Here is a 19,199-nt window from a genome sequence, read left to right on the forward strand (position 1 = left end):
CTTGCACAAAAATAACAAAAGCTAAGAGAAGAACTGATTTCTATAGATTGAAAAGTGATTTCTCCTCGATTGAAAACTAACTTCTTTAGAACTGCTTTTGTGTTTAGTTTGTTGTCCTTCCAACGCACCTCAAATTAGCACGGTTGGCTACGTACGGTGCAAAAGAAGTTCAACATACATACAACGCATCATGTAATTTTTTTTCTTTCCATAAGAGGGTTTTTTTTGTGTTGGATCGCGTAAATATAAATGTGTCGTTAAATCCGCTACGACCCGACACAGCCAATTAGTAAGGTTTGTCAAGTAAACAAAACGTGCCAATTCGTTACTAGTTCAGCAAACGTTTAAACAATTCGCGTGGTGATTACAACCAGCTTCATCAGGGGATTGGCCAGTTTATCTTACCAATTGGTGGCAGGTTTTACGATACATTTATTTGTACGCAATCTAACCCCCCGAAAAAGGCCTTTACTATGATTAACATTGGTCGCGAAAGCCGACTACTTACGCGTTAACCCGATTCGTTTTCTCTTCAATTAAAATCAAGTCTCCAAAAATCTCGCTCGGTCAGCGACTACTCTTGTCTGCGGTCTTGCGTGGCTCCACCCTCTGCAGCATTACCCCCCCCCTCACTCCCCCCACCCTCACTCCCCCACCCTCACTCCCCCACTCTCCCCACCCTCACTCCCCCCACCCTCACTCCCCCACTCTCCCCACCCTCACTCCCCCCCACCCTCACTCCCCCACTCCCCCTACCCTCACACTCCCCCCACCCTCACTCCCGCTACCCCCACCCTCACTCTCCCCACCCTCACTCCCCCCATCCTCACTCCCCCACCCTCACTCTCCCCCCCACCCTCACTCTCCCCCACTCCCCCCACCCTCACTCCCCCACTCCCCCCACCCTCACTCCCCCACTCCCCCTACCCTCACACTCCCCCCACCCTCACTCCCGCTACCTCCACCCTCACTCTCCCCACCCTCACTCCCCCCATCCTCACTCCCCCACCCTCACTCTCCCCCACTCCCCCCACCCTCACTCCCCCTACCCTCACACTCCCCCCACCCTCACTCCCGCTACCCCCACCCTTACTCCCCCACCCTCACTCTCCCCACCCTCACTCCCCCCATCCTCACTCCCCCACCCTCACTCTCCCCCCCACCCTCACTCTCCCCCACTCCCCCCACCCTCACTCCCCCACTCCCCCTACCCTCACTCCCCCCACCCTCACTCCCGCTACCCCCCACCCTCACTCCCCCCACCCTCACTCCCCCCACCCTCACTCCCCCCACCCTCACTCCCTCACCCTCACTCTCCCCCCCTTCACTCTCCCCACCTTCACTCTCCCCACCTTCACTCTCCCCACCCTCACTCCCCCCACCCTCACTCCCCCACCCTCACCCTCCCCACCCTCACTCCCGCCACCACCAACCGGCGCTCTCTCCGTCCGCGGAGGGGCGATTGCTCGGGTCTGTGCTGAGCCAGAGGCCCCACCCACTCACCCACCCCCACGCAAGTTCAAGTTCAAGGGGTGATGACATCACGTCTGGTTGCCCGTGGCAACGAGACGGCAGGGACGTGACTGCCGCGAGCCCCGCCCCCCGCCTCGCGCCAAAACGCCCGCGAGGCCCCTCCCCCCTCCCCTCAAGCAGTAGCAGTCAACGTTAAGTTTGCGAAAGTTTGTACTTCGTGAGGGGCAGATTTGGATGATGTTAAACATTTATACAACCGAATTGGTTTTTATTAAAAATTGCGCTTAAAGATGCCTATAAGTGGTGTTTAGAGTTTTGATGTCCTTTCCCGCAACTCAGATTGACTACGTACGGTGCGAAAGAAGTTCACCATACATAAGTTATTGCGCCTGTTTAAATACACGAACAAAAACATTGGCTGAAGATACAAGTTTAGTCAGTGAAATGTTGTTTTGCGGTTATTACAACATTCTTTCGTTTCAAATACATTCTACCTCAACGAATGTACTGTAACTTACTTGGAAGGGGGTTGGAAAGACGACACAATGACAGAGAAGACACGCATTACAGCAAATTAGAATGTTGTAGACAATAAGGGGGGGGGGTAGCTAAATAGTCGCATCAAACTAACTAAATAATGAATGTATGGAGGGCTCTGGGAGAGAGGAGAAAGCCCTCGGTGACAGCGGGTGATGCATGGCCGAGAGGCGCGCTCACTCCCCCCTTGTGCCGCGTTATTGATGGTGGTGGTGGTGGCGCCTACCAACTCGGCCAACGGCGTGGGGGGGTTGGTTGGGGGGAGGGAATCATCCCCCCACTGGTTGCCCCCCCCCCACTGGTTGCCCCCCCCCCCCACTGGTTGCCCCCCCTCATTGGTTGCCCCCCCCACTGGTTGCCCCCCCCCCCACTGGTTGCCCCCCACTGGTTGCCCCCCCCACTGGTTGCCCCCCCACTGGTTGCCCCCCCCACTGGTTGCCCCTCACTGGTTGCCCCCCCCCCCACTGGTTGCCCCCCCCCCACTGGTTGCCCCCCCACTGGTTGCCCCCCACTGGTTGCCCCCCCACTGGTTGCCCCCCCCCCACTGGTTGCCCCCCCACTGGTTACCCCCCCATTGGTTGCCCCCCCCCACTGGTTGTCCCCCCACTGGTTGCCCCCCCCTCCACTGGTTGCCCCCCCACTGGTTGCCCCCCCCCCCAATGGTTGGCACCCCCCCCCCCCCCACTGGTTGCCCCCCCCCCGTGTGTGCGTGGATGTGGATCATCCGAATCGCAGCCCCCACGAAACCCGCCCATCAAAGTTTTTGTTTGACACTTGACACCAAGTTCCACGTAGAAAAAACTCCCTGAGCTACTCACGACGAGGAATAACCCCGCCGTAAATGTTTCGTACATTAAGCAACGCGGCGTATTTACAGGGAACGCTGCTAATACTGTACATTAATAGTATCAGCGCTTGAGTAATTCCCACCCCCATCCAAGTCGACAATGGTACGGTCTCTGAAAGTTGTTTGATTTTTTTTGTCAAGGGGCAGTCCACAAGCCTCGCCTGTTGGGGTGCAGTGCAGGCAGCAGCTGTGGATAGCAACACAACAACGACTTTGCTGTTGCTTCTTGTTGTGTTAAATATACAATAGAGACAATTAATAAACGCACGGGCGGTTTGGTTTAATCTCCAAAGGGAAATTGCATTTCATCCACTGCTCAACGAGATCATTCTTCCAGATCATTCCTTCCACGCAAGTGGCTTCATCGAATGCTTCTATGAAGAAGGGTCCTTGCACGAAACGTCGCCAGTTATATATTTGTTGTTGAGACGTGGGCAAAATTTGCCCCCCGGTTTTGTTTTTCACGTCGATGATTGCCACCAGACATTGTGGCATTGCCAGCCAGCCTCCTGCTCGCGAGCAGTGTCACGTGATGAGGTCAAAGTGTCTCCCTGCCCAAACTGACAGCTCACGTGGTACTCGCATCTGCTCGGTGTTTGGAAACTCCACATTCCCATGGACTAAATTTTGATTTAAAGCTTTCGTGACTGCAGGGATTCATATTCTTGATTCTTTCGGTAAAGTCACGTAGAAGGGAAATAAGAAAAAAATATTGCTGTGGATTTAACACCTGACGATGATTGCTTGTGTTGCAGTCGAAACGTGAGAATTTTTATTGTTTTATATTTATATTATTTTATTATTTCCCTTCTACGTGACTTTACCGAAAGAACCAAGAATATGATTCCCATGGACGTTAACGTCCCACAAAGCAATATTCATTTCAACATTTGAACTCGAAAACGTCAGATGTTAAAGTTACGCCGGTTAATCCTCCTGGCTGTACCTTCCAAGTGATTATCCCAAATGCCCCTGTGTTTTAGTGCTGTAGAAGCGAAGATGAAGTACGGTTAACCACAAGCTTATTTCCCTCCCTTTCTGTGCATTCAGCAATCGAGTGTCAACACGGGCTACTCAGAGGCAAGCCTGAAGCATAAACAGCATCCTTAAGATGCAGCTGAAATTCCCGAGGCTCAAAATGACCAAAAGTCAGTCAGCCTGGATGGCTGCCTTGATTTGATCAGACTATCGTTATTTATTTACATCAACAATATGTGCAGCACAAGGACAAAGATCCCCCGTATAGCATTAACAGACTGTTGGGGCAAGTGCTGTTTGTGAGCACCTATGAAGGCCAAAACGGTACACGAGGGGGTAGGTGGCCAGCACCACGTCCGGCCGCCTTTGTCTCCCCAGTGGCGATGTATACACATCGCACCAGGTACTCATTTGAGGCTGAGTCGACCTAGGGGAGGCCCAGGACCGGTTAAGATAATCGTCACCGGTGTTGGCCGTGAGCGGGTATCGAACTCGGATCGCCAGGCTCCTAGCGCGGCATGCTAACCGCTGCACTACCATGTGCAGCACACACGTACACGCACACATTGTGTAATGTAGGACTCAGACACGACACATGCAAAGATCCATTTAGCCTGGATAGACAGCAAGTGCTGTTAGCGAGCAACGATTAAATCCAGCGTAGTGATGGGGTCACAACCAGTTACTAGTCTATCAAGCTGGCGGTCATGGCTACACATACCACACATTTCGGGCTTAGTAAACCTTGGGGAAACCCAGAAAAGGTTCAGATATCAGATGTCAGTGTAATGCATGCATCATGGCCAGGTATAAAATCCAGAGGTGTGGACTCGAGTCATGTGACTTGGACTCGAGTCAGACTCGAGTCATGAATTTGATGACTTGCGACTCGACTTGGACATGCATAACAATGACTTTGTCCCACCTATGAGATGTGGACTCGAGTCATGTGACTTGGACTCGAGTCAGACTCGAGTCATGAATTTGATTACTTGCGACTCGACTTGGACTTGCATAACAATGACTTTGTCCCACCTCTGATAAAATCAAGGATCGCAATATCTTAGCAGAGTAATAAGCCACAGACAGAGCTGCTAATACAGCAAGTTTAGAAGGGTTATTTGTGTATGGATGCAAACTTAACACTTATTAAATCAACTGTGACTTTTCCCGCAACGTTATCCCGATTGTGCTGTCGGTGCTGGTGTCATGTCACGAGTCGAAGTTACCACGCGCAACTCTTGCAGAGCAGTGGAAACTTTAAACCTAACAAAAACACAGCCATTACATAACTGTGACCTTACAGCCTTCGTGAGAAATTCAAGTCACCCTTATCTTCATCGACTTACATAAGACTCTCAACTGACTTTCAGACATATATAGCAGAAGATATATCAGGTGATTATGCACTCGCTTACAAACACATACCTGCACACACGAGCAAAGATAAATATCCCCCATATAGCCTTAACAGACTGTTGGGGCAAGTGCTCTTAGCAAGCACCGATGAAGGCCTGCACTGCACACGAGGGGGTGGGTGGCCAGTACCTTGCATGACCACCTTCACCTCCATAATAGCGATCTTTACACATTGCACCACCAGGTAGTCATTTGAGGCTCAGTCGACCTAACAGAGGCCCAGGACCCTTCCAGATAATCGTCACTGGAGTTGGCCGTTAGCAGGAATCTAACTCATGTCTCTAGGCTTGTAGCGCAGTGCACTAATCGCTGCCACACCACTGCTTAAAAACAAAGACAGACCCTCCCCGTATAGCCTTAGGCTGTTGAGGCAAGCGCTGTTAGCAAGCACCTATGAAGGCCGACACGGCACATGAGGGGGTGGGGTGGCCAGCACCACGCCCGGCCGCCTATGGCTCCCTTAATGGCGATGTTTACACATTGCACCAGGTGCTCATTTGAGGCTGAGTCGACCTAGGGGAGGCCCAGGACCGGTTCCGATATTCGTCACCGATGTTGGCCATGAGCGGAAATCGAACTCGGGCCGCCAGGTTCGTAGCGCTGTGCTAACCGCTACACTGCCGCTCGAAAACACGAGACACACGGACACATGGACGCACGTGCAAGCACAGACGCATTGTCGCCTGATGAATGTACCTGCGTTTGCGGCTGTAGATTGATGTACGTTGGTTCACGGCCTGTCCCCAGGTTGACGAAGGAGCGACTTGAAGGAGGACTACCCGGGTCCCTGGAACCTGCAGCGTGAACACATCATCGTCGTTAGTAACATCTCCGCCATCATGCAATCTACGGTCATCCTCGCAGCGACTTTTGGCTAACCATCGAACAAAGAGGGTCACTGCATCGTGCGCTTTCAGACGCGCTTCTGCGGCCGTCTGGAACGCTCTTCCGATATTAAGAAGCCACTGGAGCTATGCCCTTTTAAGTCTAAGTTGAAAACTCGTTTCTTCAGAACAGCTTTTTGTGTTTACCTGTCCTTCCCCCGCACGCTCGATTAGCACGGCTGGCTATGTACGGTGTGAAAGAAGTTCAACATATATAAAACGCAATCACCACTAACATTGGTAACACCAGTATTAAAAATATCAAGGTCGCTATCATTAAAGAGTATCGCAATCTTAAAAAACACAGCAATGTGACTATCATTAGTATTATCATCCTTATCAGAATTTTCATCCTTAAAAAACATGAACATAACCACCACCGGAATCACCCTGAACAATTAAAAAAGCTAAATAACTCAGTGAACTCAAGACAGCACTGAGCAGTGCTTATCTGCATTGGTGGTTTTAAGCCAGTGGCTGAAATTCCACATTCATATATGGCCGGAGGTGTGGGGGGGACGGTTGAGTGGTGGCACAGTGGTTCACGTACTTCACCATGTACCCATGCCACCCGAGTTAAATTCCAGACTATGGTCATTTCCACGAACTTTAGCTCCCTCTCTTTACCAACCAGCTCTGACCAGGATGGTGAAGTATGGTAGAACCCCCCTGATGCGGGGAGGCCTTCATCTAGCAGTGGATTAAAAAAGAGCCGAACATTATTATTTGTTATAACCCAGGACCAGTGTCTCTGTGGGACAACACTCTGCTGACTTATCACCAAGTGGCACCGATTTTTTTTTATTGACTATCGATTGTCCAGCCTAGACAGATGGGCCGAGCGTGCCGCAGGCAGGACTTGAACACGTACCCTTCCCCACCGCACCCCAAGCGATCTATCGACAGCAAAACCCAGCCAGATAACATATTCGTTTTCAATAATTAATAAGAATAATGACCATCAATTAAAAATAACATCATCAACCTCACACCCTCGTGATTAATATTTTCACCATCAGTAAGAATACGGAATTGCTTTGCATGATGGGAGTCACGCCCACTTGAATGGGTAACACTTAGGGCTGACACAACCCCGTTATTTGGCCGAACCATTTGTTTTCTGAAAAAAGCCACAGTCCAATATCTTTTTTCAGGCGGCGTTTTCCATTTATATGTTTTTCCCATTACTTTGTAAGGAGCGCTTTGCATGCGGGAGCATACGACGGTAACCCAGAATACACCCACGCACATGACGCAGTAACGCTAAGCTCTACATCGACTGGTCACGAACCGACTTAGCGAACTGACATCTCCAGGCCACCTCACGGCCCAGTAGGTCCCGAATGTCTCCATGGCGAATTTGCACGACCCGCAAACTCCACCTCCCAAGTGTTGACTTACAGACATGTGCCGTCATGCCCAGAAATACAAATTGCTACCTTCATTCATTGAGCAAAGAGGAAAACGCGACCCAAGAAAAATTAATCTAGTATCTTGCAAATACATACCTAGGCTGTGTACCCCCCCCCAACCATCCTGTTACGTACATAAGCTGCGTGCACCGTGCAGTCTGAAAACACTGAAGCTTTATGAACGAGACAAATAGATTTTCCCAGCCAATATTATTTGGATTCTATTCCGACTTCCTGAATCTTGTCCTGAAGATGCTTGACGCAGTTGCATGCAAAACATATCAAATGGCTAAATTCGATTGTGAGAATTGTTCTTCTAATATAACCGAGCTGAAACAATAATGAATAGCACGTCAAATACACACACGTGAGACAATTTAATTTGTTTGGCTGCGTCAGGTAGTGGGATGGTCTTGTGACATACATTTTGGCAGATCATTACATGGCCAAAGCAACAAAAAAAATCTAGTTTTTTACACGTGGAGAGACATATATGAGGGAGACATGTTGTCTGCTTATCTACTATTTTAGGGTAGTTTTAATTAGCAGCTAAACAATGTATATTATCAAATATCATTTCATTTGCCTAAAAGTAGGCGCTTCACCGATGGCAGATTATTCTTTTGCTCATCCATCGCACGTGTTCTGTGACTGACATCAAGGTGGCTCCAACGAAGCCATGTCACCTCTCACAGCCACGTGACTGGAGAGTGTGTGTCTGGTCACGTGCTACTTGTGACTGCCTGCCTGCGATTGGCCACCAAAAAAGCGTTGAACGTGGCGGTCGGAGTATGTCGGACCTAAGAAGACTCCCCCCCCCCCCGCTTTTGAAACGCGGTGGGGAAAAAAACGCGAAGTGTTTTAGGTGGACGCCGTGTGTGCTTCTGTGTGGCCGCAGCAGCAGCTGTTACTAATATTCTCTAAGCCCTGTATGGAACGATTTTCACAAGATGAGTACTGTTTAGCATAACTCGATTCGTGAGGAAAAAAAAGAATTGGAATAAAAAACAGCGTAAAAATATATTGCTGATATCATAAAAGCAATGGTTTGCATGATAGCAGCAAACAGGAGGTTAATGATTGGTAATACACAATGCTATCCCTTCGGGTGAGAGATTGAACCATAACTCATGAGGGAGATATAATCTTATTAAAAAATAAAAACCGAGTGGATGGAATTTTAACAGATTTCTCTCACAAAACAAAAACGCTTATTGCCCAGGAAATGAGACCGGCTCGCGGAGGAGGAGTTTCCAGATCTCACGCTGCCATCTTTCTTCCGTTCAAACATCCAATTCAACATTTTAGAAACATGCATTTAGATCATTGAGATTATTTTGCTGCGATACATTTCCAACGTGATAAGCCACTTCGTTGCGCGAACATTTGTGGCCAGAGCACTTCTGAAAAATAAGCGAATAGCCAAGTGGGTTCTACCTGGTAAGATAAAAATAGCTTAGTTTTACTTGTATATTTTTTAAAGTGGTTTGTTAACCTTTCCTATAATCTGCCCTCGTGTTTTTGTACTGCTTGTTGTTGTAACGTTCTGACTCCGTGCCCCTACTGGACATCTGCGAAAAAGAGCTTCATAGCTCTTCGGATTCCTGCTGCAGTCTCAATAACGATTCTGATTATGAAATCCCTGCCTGCCGATGTCCCCAGCGCTCACCCGAGGGAGATGTTGGCGACCCGAGGCCAGTCTCTCCGTGCCCCTGATGCGTCGACCGAGCCGGGCTTTGTGCTGCCCCATCTTCTCCCTCACCGCCACCGCCGCCGCCGCCGCCACCGCCGCCGCCACCTCCTCCTCCTCCGCCGACTCCGGGGGGCCCAGATATATTGAGGGGCACGGGCCGGGGCATGGCTCCTGCCGGTGGGGGCATTGGTGGCAGCAGGGCAGAGTGGGGGGGCAGGTAGCCATGGTGACCGGCCCCTCCCCCCGTGGGGCTGTGCCCATGGGGAGAGCCCGGGGAAACGCGGCCTAGCCCTTGCAGCTCCAGACCTCCGCTCGCCTGAAAGATAAACAGAAGCCATTTTGCAGTTCTGCTCAGTCTGGTTTTGTGTGTACATCTATATGCAAATTAGGTCGGTCGCCATTATGTAACCAAGTGAAAGCCCACCGAGATTTATTACTCCTTTTTAAAGAGAGACATGGGAAAGCATTGTAGGGTGGAGGGGCAGTTACGAACACCAATTTGGCCGTTGGCAATGTTAAAAGTTGTACGTATGTGGGAAATGTCCGTAAGTGTGCAGACAACAGGCAGGGAGGTATGTAGGTTGGCAAACAGGCAGGTAGGTATTTAGTTAAGCAGGTCAGAAGGCAGGTAAACAGACAGGTAGGCCAGCTCAGGTAGGTATGTATGTGGACAGGTTGAGCGTTTGTCCCTTAAGCCAAACGAGGGCGCATCTCAACACGCGTGGGCACGCGCGCTCCCCCCCAGCCGGCGGCTACGTACGGCGCCGTAGGGGCCTTGCCCCATGAGCTGCCCGCTCGCCTCCGCGCAGATCATCTGCCCGAAGTCCTTGAGGATGTCGTGCGTGGGGTGCGGGGCGTGGGAGCCGCCGCCGCCACCGCCGTGCGGGGAGTAGCGGATAGCCGGGTGCGAGAAGTAGGGCGGCCCCGGCGGTACAGGTGGGAGGGCGCTCATCTGCTGCTGCATGGGAGCCGGCGGCGCCAGGTGGAGGGGCTGGGAGTGCTGCCTGCCAGCTGTCGGGAGGGGGGAGGGAGGCACGGACGAGAGGACGCGTGCTTGCGTAAGAGACTGTGTGTGTGTGCGCGGAAGATACGGTGTATGTGTAAGAGACGGTGTGTGTGTAAGAGACAGCGTGTGTATGTGTGTGTGCGGGGTGTGTGTGCGGGGTGTGTGTGTGCGTGTGTTTGCGGGGCGTGTGTGTGTCAGAGACGGCCTGTGGGTGTAAGAGAAACGATGTGTGTGTGTAAGAGACGGCGTGTGTGTAAGAGACAGCGTGTGTATGTGTGTGTGCGGGGTGTGTGTGTGCGTGTGTTTGCGGGGCGTGTGTGTGTCAGAGACGGCCTGTGTAAGAGAGACGACGTGTGTGTGTGTAAGAGACAGCGTGTGTGTGTGTGTGTCAAAGGCAGCGTGTGTGTGTGTGTCAAAGGCAGCATGTGTGCGTGTGTATAAGAGACGATGTGTGTGTGTAAGAGACGGTGCGTGTGTGTGTGTAAGAGACAGTGTGTGTATGTATGTAAGAGACAGCGTGTGCGTGTGTGTAAGAGACAGCGTGTATGTGTGTGTGTGCGGCGGAGAAGCGGCGCTCATGACGACGAGAGGACCACAGGGCGGGTCAGACAAAGCGAGCCGGTGCGGTGGTGAATGGGGGTGCTACGCCCGCCAGCAGTCACCACACGTCTTGCGTGTCCAGAATAAACGCCTCCTTCGAAACCCAAATAACGCACCTCCTCTCGCTTTGACAATCTTCCTCGAAGACACGGGCGGTGTAACCACCAACCGCATCATAACATCGACAGGCCGATACGCACGTCTCCTTCGTGAATGTAAGGGCAGGAAACCCAAAGAGACACAGAGGTACGCAGAAATGCAGAGAGGCATTCAAGACAGGCCACATTTCGTGGGATTGTGGCCAGGCAAGCCAAAGCATGGGCCCTACAGTAAACCACTGTCATCCATGCTCCTTTAACGGAGGAATAGCAACACGACGCAAGCCGTCTTGTGACCAGCAGGCTTCAACATTGGCATTTAGCCCCTGAATAAATGTGCCTATATGCAAGGACAGAATCCGACATACAGGAGGAAACCAGAGAACCGAAAGATAAAAGCCACAGATAAATAAGGACTGCAATAAAAATGATTTGACAGGTCAGCTAGCTTGGGTGCTGCCTCGTATCCCTGTGGGTAACAGTCTCGTGCTGCACATGATAATCTCACTCGTGATATTTTGGGAATTGACCCTACGCGATCGGCTATGAATTGCTTATTTCAACTTTTAAAAACGTATTTATCAAGGACAGCCACCATGAGTCATATTACTCTTTTTCAGGAGGGGTTGTTATTTATTTATTTTACCAGGTAAAGCACACTGAGCTACTGTGTAGCCCTTTTCAGAAGCGACCTGGCCACAAACAATAGCTCAAGTTGCTTATCACGTGGAAACGTATAGCAGCCAAATACTCGGAACGCACATTTATTAGTGCTTAGCGCTTATACAAGTCCCAGGAACCTGAATCATTACCTCTTATTTTATTGATGAATGTGTTGAGTCACTGCCAAAGTAACAGCGGCGGCGGCAGCGCTACCAAATATTTGCCAGACTAAATTGATGACTTGTGGTGACGGTAATGGACACGCTGGGACTTCAGGAGACGGAGCAACAGACTGAACCGAGGCTCACCGCGAGGTGCGGTGATGACGGGCCTGTGATGCTGGGTGAAGAGCGACGGCTGCTGAGGCGAGGTGGGGCTGAACGTGCATTTCTCTGCTTTCTTCATGCTTGGGGAGCCCATTTCTGCAGCCACACACGTGTCATGATTATTACCACGTACGAAGATCCCCCCTGCACCTGCAAAGGCCGACACGGCATGGGTGGGTTCCCCACACCATGCCCAGCCGTCTTTGTCTCCCCAGTGCTGATGTTCACACACCACACCAGGAACTCATTCGAGTAGTTTCAATATTCAGCATTGATGTTTGCCGTGAGCGGGAATCGAACCCTGGTCGCCGGGTTCGTAGCGCAGTACCCTAACCACTACACTACTGCCCCCCCCCTACACATGCACACACAAACACAGCTCGAATTTTGTTGGGGCAGCATGCTGTTGGCGAGTATCGCTGATTGCTAGCATGGTTCTGTGAGGGGTGGCCAGTGTTACCGAGTGGTGATGTTTCGCACACTGCAACAGGTACTCGTTTTAAGGCTGAGTCAACATCGAGGAGGTCCAGGAGCAGTTCTGATATTCATCGCTCATATTAAGCCGTGGCCAGGATGTGAACTCGGGGTGCCACATTGCCAGGTGTGTTGCAGTGCGCTAATCGCAGTGCCACGACTTTCGTCCACATAGAGACAAAAAACAAAGATCCCCCGTGTAGCCTTTAACATACTGTTGGGGCAAGTGCTTTTAGCGAGCACCTATGTTAAGGCCGGCACGGCACACGAGGGGATGTACAGAAAACAGCTGTTTTTGTTAAAACCTATTTAGCAAACATTAATTTGATGTTCCAGGAGGCTCAGTGAGTTGTCATCATCTGTAATTTAGAGCCACATTCACAATGTTACACCTTGTAGTTAGACTCCCATCGAGTAAAGAGATAAGTGCAGAAACAACACTGACAGCAGCATCACTTCTTCATGGGTCAAATGAAAAACCAATAACAGCTGTCTCTCTCTTTCTCTGTGTGCAAGTGCCTGAGTAGTGCCGTGGTTAAGAGTCTGCGCCTTGCAAGGGGAAGGTTGTGAGTTCGAACGTCAGCCAGGGGGTCAACGCCACCCCCTCTGGGGTGAATAAACCGAGCAACGCTTTGTGAGAAGTCTATAAGGGGTCATACTATGGGCAAACTCGCCCCCGCCACAGGAACGTGGAATTCCCCTCACTAGTTCAAAGCTGTAAATGGAAGATGAACACTGCCCCAGATTTTCTGGATGGACTCTTAACACTGACGATGCTGGCGTTTTATCAGAATCAGAATATTTATTTAGACTGGAGGAATCCGATGCGCTATAAACCTCTTTTTAACAGATGTCCAGTAGGGGCTTGGGGTAAGAACGTTACAACAACAAGCAGTACAAAAACACGATAGCAGTGCCAAGTACAAGCAAGGTAAACAAATCACCCAAACACAAACAAATACAACCGCTAAACCATCCCCATCCTACCAGGCAAAGCCCACTGAGGTATCAACTTGTTTTTCAGAAGCGACCTGGCCCACCTCAAGTGACAGCTCAACAAATCACAGCTTCACCACGGACATCAGAGATGCTCTCACTTGTCCAAAAAGACAACGGGATATCAAAATGGATTTCACCTGCTTCTGCAGAGGACATCACAAAGCGATTACTCGCGCAGCCATTTCTGTGGTTCTTTGAACCAAAACCACGCAATGGAGAAGGGGCCGGGCAGATGCCGGCGCAAGGCAGAAGGAGTTGAGGGAGAACTGAGGGTGTGGTGGGAAGGATGCGGTGGAATGAGACACGAGAGGAGTGGATGTGACTCGGCAAGAGGCAGACACAATGGAAGCACGTGGAGGAATAAGATGAGCACGTGATAAAACAAGATTAAATAAGATGAATCTGACAAAATAAGATAAATATGATAGAATAAGACGAAACATGAGATGAATATGAAAATATTAAATAAGATAAGCACGTGGAGGAACAAGATCCGAGCAGCCGATCCCCCCCCCCCCACAACAACTGGGAGTTTTTGCTCGGAACTTAAGAACACGCTCACGAAGAGCGGGATGACAGCGTGGGATGCGTGCCCATGCGACCACCACAATGCACGACGCAGAGTCCTCTCAGTCAGCCCTGTCCAGACAAACGGCTCAAAAAGGGCTGAATGTTGAACACGCCGCGGGTCGATTTACCGAGACCACCAACTGACAGCGCGGCCTTCCCATCCGGCAGAAATGGATCCAGCCGTTCGTTTCCCAGCTCGCCCTCGCACCGCAAGACCACCCTAACCCCAGCATGCTTCAGACATCCCGCGATCTCAGGCCCCAGGATCCCGCTCCCGATACGAACCCTCGCTGTGCCACGTCCCCGAGTGGGCACTGCCTGTGGATGAGCGCTCCTGGCTGTAGAACTCCTCCCCGGGGCTCTCCATCTCCTCCATCGGTGAGCCTTTGTGTTGCATCACGCTGCATACAAAGACAAAGACCCGCCCGTGTAGCCTTAACAGACTGTTGGGGCAAGTGCCGTTAGCGAACAGCACCTATGAAGGCCGGCACGGCATACGAGGGGTGGGGGGGGAGTGGCCAGCACCACGCCCGGCCGCCTTTGTCTCCTTCGTGGCAATGTTTAAACATCGCACCAGGGACTCATTTGAGGCTGAGTCGACCTAAGGTAGACCCAGGACCCGTTCAAATGATCGTCACCGGCGTTGGCCGTGAGCGGGGATCAAACTCGGGTCGCCAGGTTCGTAGTGCAGCGTAGCGCAGCGTAGCGCTGAACGCTACAGAACCGCTCCCCTCTACACACTGCAACACACCTCCACACACAGCCTCATAGGTAAAGTCATGGCTCCCTCGTGTAGCCTTTAACGGACTATGAGGGGCAAGTGCCGCTAGCAAGCAGCTACGGAGGCCGGCACGGGACACAATTGAGTCGTGTGGCCAGCACCGTGCCCGGCCGACTTTGTCGATCCGGTGATGACATTTAGACACTGCGCCAGGTATTAATTCAAGGCTGAGTCGACCTAGAGGAAGCGCAGGACTGGTTCAAATATTCGTCACCGATGTTGGCTGTGAGTATAAATCAAACTCGGGTGTGCGAGTTTGTGGCGCATTGCGATAACCACTACACAGCTCCTCCCCACAATGCGTGCACACACACGAACACATGCGAGCTTGTGGTGTGTGTAGGTGTGTGTTGGTATGTGTAGGTATGTGTGTGGTGTGAGGTGTGTGTGTGGTGTGTGTAGGTGTGTGTGGTGTGTAGGTATGTGTGTAGGTGTGTGTAGTGTGTATGTATAGGTGTGGTGTGTGTAGGTGTGTGTGTGGTGTGTATGTATAGGTGTGGTGTGTGGTGTGTGTAGGTGTGTGTGTGGTGTGAGGTGTGGGAGTTAAGAAGGCACCTGCTGGGACCCAGGTGCGTTGGCCGGACCTGTGCCATGGAGGCCAGGAAGGACGGGGCCTCCATGCCTGTGGGCAGACTGAAGCCAGTCACTCCGACTGACGCGATGGGAGCTGCGTGGAGAGCGTGGGGAGAGACGCATGGAGCAGGCAGACATGCACAAGGACAGACGTGGATAGGAAGAGAGAAACATACACAGAGAAAGAGACACAAATGTCAAACAGAGACGAGACGGGCACAAAGAGAAGAACACAACAAGAGACAAAATCATGGACAACGCAACCACACACACGCACACACAGAGGCTTAATGGAGATGCGGAAAGACGCAGAAACACGTGCGCACGTCGAGAGAGACCCCTCGTTGGTCGGCGCTCGCCCCTAGCGCCGGCAGCAAGCAGCTGTCACGGTCAGCATGGCGGCGCACGATGGGAGTGCGTGGCTCGTGTCTACGTCTGGCGATGTTGGTGCTCAAACACACAAACACTGCACCGGGTACTCGTAAAGGCCACGTTGTCGACACAGGTAAGGTGCGGAACAATCGCAGACAGCCCGTGACAACCGCTGATATTTTTACGCGACTGGGAGTTGAAACTCGCGATGATGGGATCATAATGCAGTGAATTAACCACTGTGCAACGGCTCTCACGATACAAAGACAAAGCTCCCCCGTGTAGCCTTAATAGACTGTTGGGGCAAGTGCTGCTAGCGAGTCGCACATACGAAGGCCGGCGCACGAAGGGGTGGGTGGCCAGCACCACGCCAGGCCGCGATGTTTACACACCGCACCAGGTGCTCATTTGAGGCCGAGTGGACCTAGGGAAGACCCAGGACCGGTTCAGACAATCATAACTGGTGTTGGCCGTGAGCGGGAATCGTACTCGTGCCGCCGGGTCCGGAGCGCACGCTCGTGAACACGCGCACGCGCTGAGGCGCACGGGCACTGTGGCACAAACGTGTACGAACGTGCACGCACACGGACATGCGGGAAAGACAAAACGTCGCCCGCGTACGGCCACCTCTCTCGAGACCGCTGTGGGGGGCCAGTCCCGCGGGCGAGCGAGCGAGCATCTCTCGTCTCCCCGACGCTTCTTCGCAGCGCAACTGAGGCCGAGCCGACCCAGGGTAGGGACGAGGATCGCTTTTGACGTCGCTCCGCCACCCGACGTCGGCAGCCGTGGCCGGCAACGGGAACTCGGGGTCGCGGCGTTCGTCCGCCGTCGCCCGGCGCGCTCCCCGCTCCCCGTGATGTATGCGCGCGCACGCACGCACGCACGCGCGCGCTATAATTAAAGGCTTACACCCCGTACACTTTGCACAGTCGGCCGTGGAGACCCCATGACTACGCGCCATTGTCGCACACCCCCCTTTGTCTTTGCCGTTATTAATTTTTAACGCAGCGGCGGGGGCAGGAGGGCGGGCTGGCGGGCAGGCGGGCGGGCTGGCGGGCAGGCGGGGGTCGCCGGCGGCAACGGGGGCTGCAGCAGCACACGGACGGCTCGGCCACCATCACCGACACACTCACTCTTGGAGACTTGAACGAGCTCCATGACGTCAAAGACCCCAGATGTCGTGAAGAGATCGCTGAGGCCCAGGTGCCCTGAAAATCCGACACAGCTGGCGTTAGATCTCGGCCAAGAAATTAAAAAAATCCCTGCCTCCCTGCCCCTCCCTCCCTCTCCCCCATTTCTCAACTTTTTTTTACGACACGTCGATTAAAGGAATGCGGCGTTACACGCGCAGAGAGGCCCCGTGTCCATCCACTGCTGGATGAAGGCCTCCCCACATCCACGCGAGTCACGGGAAGTGGGGGGGGGGGTGGTTATTTGACCGTACTTCACCGCGCTGGTCAGAGCGGGTTGGTGAAGATGGGAAGCGTAAGATAGGCGTTGCAGCATCATACAGCTCAGCCATTGATTTTTCTGCCCGGCAGCAGCAGCCTCTAACACATTTTTAAGCATTTATAGCAATATCCAGGCTGAAACCGGCTTAGCTTCTGAGATTTCATGACAGTGTGCGCACTGTGGGCGGTTTGGTGAAGGCGCAGCCCTGAAATTGCTCGCTCACGCCACTGCTTGCAGGAAGGGCCCCCCGCTGGAAGGAGCTCTAGACAGACCTCCCAAAGGATCATTCAACCCACTAGTTCACACTGGCCACATGGCGTGGAAAAGCAGCGAGCTACCCACACTTTTCTCCACCAATTAAATTTTTTTGGGTTGGGGAGGGGGCGGGCGGAGGGGGTAATTAAAAAAACTATTCTGTTGCCTGCCCTGCCAAGAGATGGCATTGAACAGACAACCTTTGAAATATTAGCTACAGTTTATTTTTACATCTTTACATTGCGCCTACCCCCTTAAAAGACAATTTATTAAATTGTACGTTTGTGATGAACGGATTACACCCCTAACCGGTTGTCCAAATGCTAAACCACACAGCTGAGCTGAGCTGTGTGTTTTGCTCCGTGCTTATTAAGCTCTCAAAGATGGGCTTGCCCACAGTGAGTGTAAAACCAAGGTCATTGTCTCAATACAATGAGTTTCTTTGTGCTATTGTTGATGGCTGGGGCCCTAAACCATTATTCGCCATGCAAATGTAATACCCTCTTCAACTCGAGGATTGACTAAGGCGGGCGGGCGGGCCGGCGTTGCCACCTGTTTTCCCAGGATCGTTATAAGAGGTTGCTGCTGTCCTGGGAATATTTTCCGTCCTTTCGTGGATTTTATCATTTGCGTCGTTCACAATCATAATACTAGCAATAACAATAAATGCATCACGTGCGATGATTTGTCTCCTTCTCACGAGGTGCCCCGTTTCTGTGTGTAAGCTCACAGGTGGCAACGCTTGCTGGCACCCAGGAATTCAACTGCGTTGGTTTTCAGAGCTGCGGCATAAACATTAACTTCCTGAGACACTTTATATATATTTTTAATATTTAGTGACTTGCTTAGCTTTCGTATACTTTGCACTCCTATTGTTTTTTTTTTGTTATGTTTGTTGTTGTGACTTTCTGACCAGCACCTACAAAGAGCTTCATAGCTCATCGGATTCTTACAGTCTAAATAAAGATTCTGATTTATCAAAGCCGCTTTAAAAAAAAAAATCCTGTATGGGCCATTCCAGATAAGAATGATAGAAAGCTGAAAGCTTCCCCATCCCATGTCCGTCATGACGGTGGTTGGACCAGACCTCACCACGCTGGTCAGTGCAGGTTGGTGGAAGTGGGGAGAATGGCGGGACCATGACCGGTTCAGATATAATAATTTATAATGCGCATTCCTCCATCCGAGGATCCCAATTACTCGCCACTGATGTGAGCCGTGAGATTAGGAACTGAACTCAGGTTGCCTGGCTCACAGTGCAGTGCGTCAAAACACCCCCCCCCCCTCAACTCCTGATATCACGAGCGATTCCAAGCACATCGTGTTTTTATGCAATGTACACGTGTTCATGTTTGCAAACGTTTGTGAAACCATTTGCTAACAAGTTTCTGTCCAAAACAGACTTGCCACCGTGACTTATTCACTCGGTTATGAAACTAAAAGGTTTAAGCGACTGTAAGCATATTACAGCGATGCATCAGAGTCGGCAGCACGGCTAGGTGGATGGTCATGGCTGCGTCAGATACACTGGGCCAAGACCGCCAAGCTCCTGGGTTTTGAAAGTGGGCTTCGGACGCCCGTGATTAAACTGGGTTCTCAACTGTGGCGAGTTGAATGATCTCAGCCTGGTCACCACTGACGGCACAAAACAAATACGAGACAGCGTGAAATTTAATCCTCGGCGAATTTGGGCCGACAGCTTTTGATGGCCTTAGAATAAGGTGGCAGTCGCACACAGCAAGGAGTCGCTGTCTGGCATCCGGGTGAGAGAGAGAGAGAGATCCACG

General features: G+C 51.6%; 1 protein-coding gene across 3 annotated transcripts in view; it reads right to left on the bottom strand.

The window, feature by feature from the left end:
* The window catches only part of LOC144733327 (nuclear factor 1 A-type-like), a 101,244-nt gene that overhangs the window by 15,691 nt on the left and 66,354 nt on the right, over positions 1–19,199 (bottom strand). For all 3 annotated transcript variants that reach the window (XM_078615169.1, XM_078615168.1, XM_078615170.1), the window contains 7 exons: positions 16,839–16,913; positions 15,316–15,427; positions 14,265–14,380; positions 11,919–12,032; positions 10,004–10,254; positions 9,220–9,559; positions 5,951–6,048 (listed from right to left, as the gene is read on the bottom strand). In XM_078615169.1, the coding sequence (XP_078471295.1) occupies positions 5,951–6,048; positions 9,220–9,559; positions 10,004–10,254; positions 11,919–12,032; positions 14,265–14,380; positions 15,316–15,427; positions 16,839–16,913 (1,106 nt within the window). The remainder of the gene's footprint in view (positions 1–5,950; positions 6,049–9,219; positions 9,560–10,003; positions 10,255–11,918; positions 12,033–14,264; positions 14,381–15,315; positions 15,428–16,838; positions 16,914–19,199) is intronic.

Source organism: Lampetra planeri, chromosome 46, assembly GCF_965212315.1.
Source record: "Lampetra planeri chromosome 46, kcLamPlan1.2.h2, whole genome shotgun sequence".
Taxonomy (NCBI): domain Eukaryota; kingdom Metazoa; phylum Chordata; class Hyperoartia; order Petromyzontiformes; family Petromyzontidae; genus Lampetra; species Lampetra planeri.